Raw genomic sequence first — 7,774 nt, forward strand, 5'->3', positions numbered from 1 at the left:
TTTTTAAAAAGTGTTTTTTCCTTTTAAAAATTAATTTTAAAAAATTAAAAATATATGTATTTTTAGTTTTTAATTAAAAAGAGTTTTTTCTTTTTAAAGATTAAAAATATATATCTTTAATTAAAATCTAAAAATACATATATTTTTAATTAAAAAAATCGTTTTAAAAAGGAAAATAAACATGCTCTTAATGTTTCTTTACTGATTTTTACTATGCTTTTATCCTTCCAAGGAAATGTGTTTAATTTTAGTTTGGGTTTTTGCTAACTTCAGTCATTTAACAATAAGTTTAAGCATTTTAATAAACATGACCAGTTAAGAGTTTGTCACAAATTATTTTTATGTGTTATGTGTCAGATTATTATTATTAGATTAAGTCAATTAAGGACTAAAAGCGTTAAATTTAAAAGATTAGAGACTAAAAAAGAGAAAAAAAATAAGACTACTAATTTTTTTTAAAAAGTATAACAACCTAAAAAAAACATTTTTAATTTTTTTTTATGTTTACAAAAATCCATATTACGCACGCCCGGGCATTATATTTTGTAAGAAATTAATAAATGAATTGCCGTGGCCCAAATTTAATAAATTAAACAAGGTTATTTGTCATATGCTATTAGTCTCATTTTAAATATAAAAGGTAATTAATATTACCATGGTAATAAATCAGAGAGGTAAACATAGAATAGACATATATGATATAATATGATGTCTCCATTCACCCATATAAATCATTTATAAAGTACAAAGAAAACGAAAAGCAGCATTATTCCATTCTCAGTCTCTTTCATATTGGCAATCCAGAAAGAAAGCGTTTATAAAAATCCAAAGCCTCTCTTGGTTTATATTCCGGAACAGTATGCCCAGCTCCCTGTATCAAATGTAATCAAATATTATTCACAACTCAACCAATGCAGCCAATGTGTTTGGTTGGAGAAAAATAAAGGAGAGATTTTTTAATGAAAAAAGTTAACATCACCTTTAAGGCTGGTTATTTTAGGTAAGTAAAATAATAATTCTTTATTATATTAAAATTATAAAAGTATAATGAATATTTTATTTTTTTAATAAGAACTTACGATTTGTAAAGTTTGATGCTAATAAAACTGCTTCAGGGTTACCTTTTTTTCTCTAATTCTTATTGATAATGTATATACACAAACCTTTATGGTCAGAAAAGTAAGATTTTTGTCATATCCTTGTGTAAACCTGCAACCAATAAAGAAAAGAGTTTAATATTAATATTTTGTTAATGTAAAGATTTACACCAACAACCAATTAGAAAATACTCTAAATATGACTTTAAAGCAGTTATCATAAAATTCAACTGTAATGGTTTCCTCCTCCAAATAAAGAGAGAGAGATTGGTCTTTTATGCAATGTGTGGTGAAAAACATTTCTGGGGCATGTTTTGAACTTTTGATAACAGGTTGCAACCTTGAGACCTAAATTCCTATTGATAAGAAGGATCAATACTAGAATACAAGTATGCAGATCCAATTAAAAAATCTACAATGGAAAAATATGGGGCTAATTACCGTTATTTGAATTAAAGCCTTTAATCAACATAATCAATATCAAATCAACTATAATTAGTCCCTCGCTTACTTCACACACCTTAATTTAGACGAGCCAGAATCCCAAAAAATATGTTCTAGCATGTTTCATAATGCAAGGTATAGGCACTTAACAAAGATCAATTTATCTAGACTAATAAACCATTTCAGAGACAAGAGATTTTTAAACAAGGTCCCCCATTTAACTGATTAAAATATTTGAAGATTAACAAAGTAGGATAAGAAGATAAAAGGGAATGGAGCTATAAGTACCCAGCAACTTGATTATTGGACATCCAAGGCCTCCATTCATCAACAATCTTGTAGCCCACTGATCTTGTCCATGCTTGACTCCCAGTAAATGGAACACACATGTCGTGATCACCACTGCCAGAAACGTGAAACTTATTTTTCAAATCAATTAATCTTAAAGTCTAAACTTTACCTGTATTTTTACAGTAAAATAGATTACAAGGAAAATATATTTTAGCAGGCTTAATTGATTGTGCCAGCCCATAATGAAAGTGGCAAAAGGTTACTTTCTTGCAATGCAAGAGGCCCACAATGCATTAACATGTTGAAATGATATTGGAAATAATAATGGTGGTGGTGGAATTTAGAATGACTTTGACATAGGGTGAGTAATGGGCCTAATGGTTGTAATATGGGTGACAACACTATGTTAAAAGAGAAAGGCAATGATATTACTTTCATTGACAGAATGGTTGTCTTCGCATTAACCAACACTAATTTGGGAAAATGGTCATTCATTACTCAATGTAAATGGTCAGCCACAAAGATTCTAGTGAAGTATCATTATTGATAACGAATTATTCCCAGAATGAAAATATGCAATCAGCATACTTGACAATGGTATCAATGGCGGATGGCGGCTCAAGGGCAAGCAATTTGATAACACTGATACTTGTAAGGCAAGCAATTCATTTTCTAAATACATTCAGATCATGAAGTGCATTCCTACATATTCTGCACTGCTCAAGGGCACAAAAACATTGAGCTTGTTAGACTCATAATACCCAAAGCAGGCACAATTGCTTAAACAGAAGAAATAGTAAAACGTAATGGAACAAAATTGACCTGAATATAAGTGCTCGATACCCTTTGGAGGTTAAGTTCTTGTGGTACTTGATCATGCTCCCAGCATCATGATCAAAGGAAATTATGTCTGTGCAAAGTTCCCAGCTACTGACAACACTTTTCTGTTTCATCAGAAAGAACAAGAATTAGTGTTTTCACATCCATAGTACAGATACCTCACTGGAGTTAGAAACCTTACCTGTGCAGTATGAATTGCTTTCCTGACTGCTTCATTGTTCAACCATGTGTCTGCAATCTCATCATCCTAAAGATATCATTACATCTTGTTACTTGTTAAACATTCAGAGGAAAAATAATACAATAACTATAAAAGTGATCAGGATACAGGATTATATCATGTATATAGAAGCCCGGCAACATTTTAATCAAAGTAGACATGAAAGAATAAGTCAGAGTGAAAAGAAATTATTGTCCCTTCAACTGGGAAATATTTGTCACGATCAAAGCAAATTGTTGTTGTATGATAGCTTAGATGTTAACAGGAAAATCCCTTAAAAAATTACTTTCAATTTTAAAGAACCATTTTTAGAAGCTAATGCATAGGGGCAATTTGGTTTGTAATATTTGAAAATAGTAAACAAAGTGAAAACAAGGTGATACTTTTGTGATTTAAAATGAAAATAAAAAGCATATTTTCAATCCAAACAACCCTAGTTTTCTGTAAGACATAATTTTGTGCTAATGGAGTATGGAAAATCGTTATTTGTTAGAAATCTCTCAAATCTAGTTTATCTCTAATCTGAAATGAAGAACAAGCATTACTTCAAATATGTAAGGTTTAGAACAAGATAGAAGACACCTTGTAGGAGTGTCTTTCAATTTAGCATTTATATTTCTCTCACTGACTTGAGCATGTTCTCTTTTTCAGGACTATTTTCATCACTTTCTAATTTAATAATCAGCTTTGTTGTTCACAGAAGATGGGGAGAACTCAAAGTTTTCTGTTGTTTTAGCAATAAAGAATCAACAGTTCTCAGACTTGGACATAAATTTTATGCAATAATCAAGCCATTAAAGTCAAATGGTAGCTGAGAATTAGACGCTAAATCATAAATGGTAAAAATAGGTACTCAGATAGTAGTAATGCAACCTACAGTGCATGGTGGAGCATGGTTAAGATTGTTCAGCTGCGGCCAAGTTGGTACAATTCCATGTCTAACAGGTGCTCTTAGGGGCCAAGCACGACCGAACATTCTTTTCCTCACAGGAAAAGGTCTTTCAGTCTCACCTAACTTCCGGAAGCTAGATGGCAATCTAATATAGGATGCTGTAATCTTCTGTGTCTCTGTGCCATGATAGCATGGTTCTAGAATGTTATATATGTTTATGTCATCAATGTCCTAAAATAGCAAGAACCATCAATGAGTTCCAAATCACTTAGCTCATTTCTTGTCAGTAATGTTATCTAATTAAATCACCTGATCAACTTTTTGAAGCTTGAAAGCACAATTATCACTTGTTGGATTGTAAAAATTTCCTTTGCACTCAGTGTTAACCTCCTGCAGCAGCAATTACCACTGGTTAAATGAAACATATTTAAAGGACTTAGCAAGGTTTCAAACAAAATCTATCCAAACATGAAACATACTCTTAAATAATGCGTATTGCTTTTATATTCAAAAGATAATACATATTGCCATATTATAAATGGAAAATTCATAGCAGATAACATCATTGGTTCTATGAACATCTTAATTGGCATGTCCTCTCATTTTAACATAAATAATGTTAGAAAGAAAATGAGTTATTTCAAGTTAAGTATATAAAAAATCAACGTTGAATAAGACAATTACAGTCAGAGAAAAATGAAAATTAGATTATCTGCAAAAGTGCAAATATGATTAAAATCCTTCAAAATGATCTAGATACAGCAGAAAGTGTAAACTATTTTACATATTTCATAAAACAAAAACTAAGCAATTAATTTAATGGTCTATTAAGATGATGAAATTATGATGAATCATTGTGTGACAATGATATAAAAGTGGTGTTTGTTTTCACCTCAAACAGATCATCTGAGATAAGACCCATCCCATGCACAAATGGAACAAGAGCATTGCCATCAAACATTTCATCTGTAACACCATTTCCAACCATATAACCCTGCACACAAAGACGTTCAGATTGCAGCCACAGGCTTGAAAACATAAATTGATCACTTAAAAATAAAGACCTTTAAATTCAGTTTGGGCTTGACGCCAGCATCAATTCCTGTGGAAAAATCAAGAAACCACACCTTATTTCCCGTTCTAACACATTTATTCAACACTATAAGGACATAACTTGCTACCTTTCACTACTTCAAAAGCAAGAGTAGGTACATAAACTCCAGCATATGACTCTCCAGCGATGAAGAATGGGTTGGTAAGGAACTCAGGGTATAGTTCAAACCACTGATTTATAATAAAAGCAATATATATGAAAGGGGCATATATGTAAGAATATTGTGAAGAATACAGAGTTGTTAGTTCAAATATTATGTCAAAATTTCACATTTTTCACTTTCCTTAACTACCTTAAGCAGAAAGGCATGTGTGTCAGAGGCAGTCTTTAAGTCTCCTGTTATGTAATCAGTTTTATTCTCAGAGTATGAAAACCCCACACCAGCTGGAGAATCCAAATATATGACACTGGAAACCTATGGTGCAAAACAGAATCGTACATTTAAATTGATCACAAGAAAACACAACTAGGATTTGATGAATCACAGAATCATACATATAAATTGATCGCATGAAAACACAACTAGTATTTGATGAATCACAGCATTACACATATACTCAACCCAAAACATGACGATAAAGAAGAAATCGTCCTTCCTGGAAGTGTAAATGAGTCGAGCTACTCATGAACTATGCCAACTCAGGCCACTAAATACTAAAGATTGTTTGCTTATCTAACAAACAAGCTCAAACTTAGTTAAACTCGATTATTTAAATCAGTCAAGCTGTAGACCTGACAATAATAACCTATGAACTTCAGGTTCGGCTCAACTCAACTCATTTACAAACCTAATCCTTCCCATTCTGATTTCAACAATGTTCAAAAAGTTCAGACCTTTGACCAGCTGTATGGATTGAGATGCAGCGTGGGAAGGCCTCCCTTTGTCTTTGCTGCTTCAAAATTAAAAGGACCTGAAACAAATAATCAATTGCCACATGATTCATAAAGTAACCTCAGCCTCAGGGTCAACAAATGACAGAACCAGAACCATTTTCTACTGATGGTTTACTAGGATATCCATCATATGTACTTGGAAGAAACCAAGTAAGTGTTGAACAAGTATATTGAGTAACTAGTCATTAGGAAAGAACTATATAGCATAACTATGAATAATTTCAAACCATTTCTGGGTTACAATTCCTAATGTTCACCTTGAAATCTACCAAAAGAGAAAAGGGTAATAATTACCATGCTCATATATGAATCCATCAAAGCTAGAGCACCCAGGTCCGCCGTTAAGCGTGTTGAACAAGTATATTGAGTAACTAGTCATTAGGAAAGAACTATATAGCATAACTATGAATAATTTCAAACCATTTCTGGGTTACAATTCCTAATGTTCACCTTGAAATCTACCAAAAGAGAAAAGGGTAATAATTACCATGCTCATATATGAATCCATCAAAGCTAGAGCACCCAGGTCCGCCGTTAAGCCACAGAACCACAGGGTCCTCAGAAGGCTTTCCCTCTGACACAACAAAATAGTAAAACAAGTTCCGTCCATGACTTTCATCCACTGTCACGTACCTTCAACAAACTCAAAACAAGGCCGCATAATAAGACACAAAATAATGCAATTATTTATTTCATTAATTTCTCAAAGGGTCAACATTTCCAAGGAAAAAACATTAAATTTGTTTAGAAAAAAAAGAAGTACCCAGCATAGTGCTTTGAAGGTAGAGTGCCATTGAAGCCAGGAACCTGTGTTACAATGGCACTTTCAGGTGCTGAAATGGTTAACACAAAGCAAAGGAAAACGTGAAGAAAGACCAAACACAAACTGCAACATGTCTTGGCCATTCTGTGAGAAGATAAGAAAATGAAAGGAAAAAAAAATAAATCTTTATCAAAAGCAACAAACAATGAAACCCCATTTATAGAGAATGAATGTGAAACAATGATGGATCCATCAACAAGATATTTTTATTTTTATTTTTATTATTATTAATTTATATATTGCAAGTTGCAACTCGCGACACTTAAGTTTAGTTGCCTTAAAAGGTAAGTAGTAGTTACAGAAAAAATGCGTAGGAGAGAGAGCGAGCTAAGGAAGTTGAGCCAATGATTCTAAATGCGTAACTGAACAATGAAGATAAGGGAAATGGCGTTTCAAGAGTGGTGTTCAAGTCCAAGTTCCCAAGCATAGTAGAATAGAAAACTGTTTCTGAAGGTTAAAAATTACAATTATTTTTCACAAATTAATTTATATGTCTAAAAATGTTACATTTTAATTCTTATATCAAATATTTTATTTTATGATTAAAAGAATAAAATAATAATAATAATAATAAATTGTATAGAGACTAAAATATATAAATAATTGTTAATTATAAAAATTAAATGTATACTTTACTTGTTATAATTATCAGTTCTATAACATTTGTAAAATTTAAATTTTAGAAGATATAGATTTATTTTTTAAAGTGTATAAAACATATTTTTGTGAAAATAAAAAACTTTTAAAAATTATATTTTAAAAATAATAAGCAGAAATAATAACAAAATAACAAAAATAATCTCTTCAATAAAATAAAAACTTTTTTATGGAAGACCATAACAGTCCGAAGACAAGAGTCAGTTTTTATTTTGTCCATCATGTCCTTATTAATTGTTAAATAGTCCCCAAGACTAAAATAATTGGCATCTGGTCCTTATTCTCTCATTTCCGATCCTCCGCCAAAGATGCTTCTTCCGTTTCAATTCCTACCCTTCTTCCTAGTACTTTGATCCCTTGGTTTCAGCGACTCATGTTTAGATATATAATTTAAATTTTTTGCATTTAATATATTTAAATAAAAACAATAATTTTAAAATTATAAAATTTTAATTAAATAATATTTATATTAAATAAAAAATTCAAAACAATTATTTTAAAA

At 31.2% G+C, this 7,774-nt stretch overlaps 1 protein-coding gene across 2 annotated transcripts; it reads right to left on the reverse strand.

The window, feature by feature from the left end:
* Positions 1-607: 607 nt before the first annotated feature.
* LOC113849331 (serine carboxypeptidase-like 20) lies at positions 608-6,948 on the reverse strand. 2 transcript variants are annotated; one of them, XM_027479177.1, is made up of 15 exons: positions 6,892-6,948; positions 6,556-6,699; positions 6,280-6,425; positions 5,733-5,809; positions 5,191-5,313; positions 4,966-5,068; positions 4,849-4,886; positions 4,677-4,778; positions 4,094-4,174; positions 3,770-4,015; positions 2,854-2,919; positions 2,655-2,776; positions 1,830-1,943; positions 1,164-1,209; positions 608-871 (listed from the first exon to the last, which is right to left on the reverse strand). In XM_027479177.1, exons 2-15 carry the CDS (start codon positions 6,696-6,698, stop codon positions 788-790), a joined length of 1,491 nt encoding a protein of 496 aa, XP_027334978.1. In that variant the 5' UTR covers position 6,699; positions 6,892-6,948; the 3' UTR covers positions 608-787. The 2 variants fall into 2 exon arrangements, with proteins under 2 accessions (XP_027334978.1, XP_027334977.1); XM_027479176.1 differs by lacking the exon at positions 6,892-6,948 and having other exon boundaries at positions 6,556-6,742.
* Positions 6,949-7,774: the final 826 nt, after the last annotated feature.

The sequence above is a fragment of the Abrus precatorius genome, unplaced genomic scaffold, assembly GCF_003935025.1.
Source record: "Abrus precatorius isolate BTA unplaced genomic scaffold, Abrus_2018 Scaffold9, whole genome shotgun sequence".
Taxonomy (NCBI): domain Eukaryota; kingdom Viridiplantae; phylum Streptophyta; class Magnoliopsida; order Fabales; family Fabaceae; genus Abrus; species Abrus precatorius.

Excerpts from the sequence above, each read along its gene's own strand:
- LOC113849331 (XM_027479177.1), bottom strand. The coding sequence starts at position 6,698 with ATGGCCAAGACATGTTGCAGTTTGTGTTTGGTCTTTCTTCACGTTTTC. Across the intron at positions 4,779-4,848 it reads AGCCCAAACTGAATTTAAAG|GGTTATATGGTTGGAAATGG; the intron begins GTCTTTATTTTT and ends CTTTGTGTGCAG. Across the intron at positions 1,210-1,829 it reads TCCAATAATCAAGTTGCTGG|GTTTACACAAGGATATGACA; the intron begins GTACTTATAGCT and ends TATTGGTTGCAG.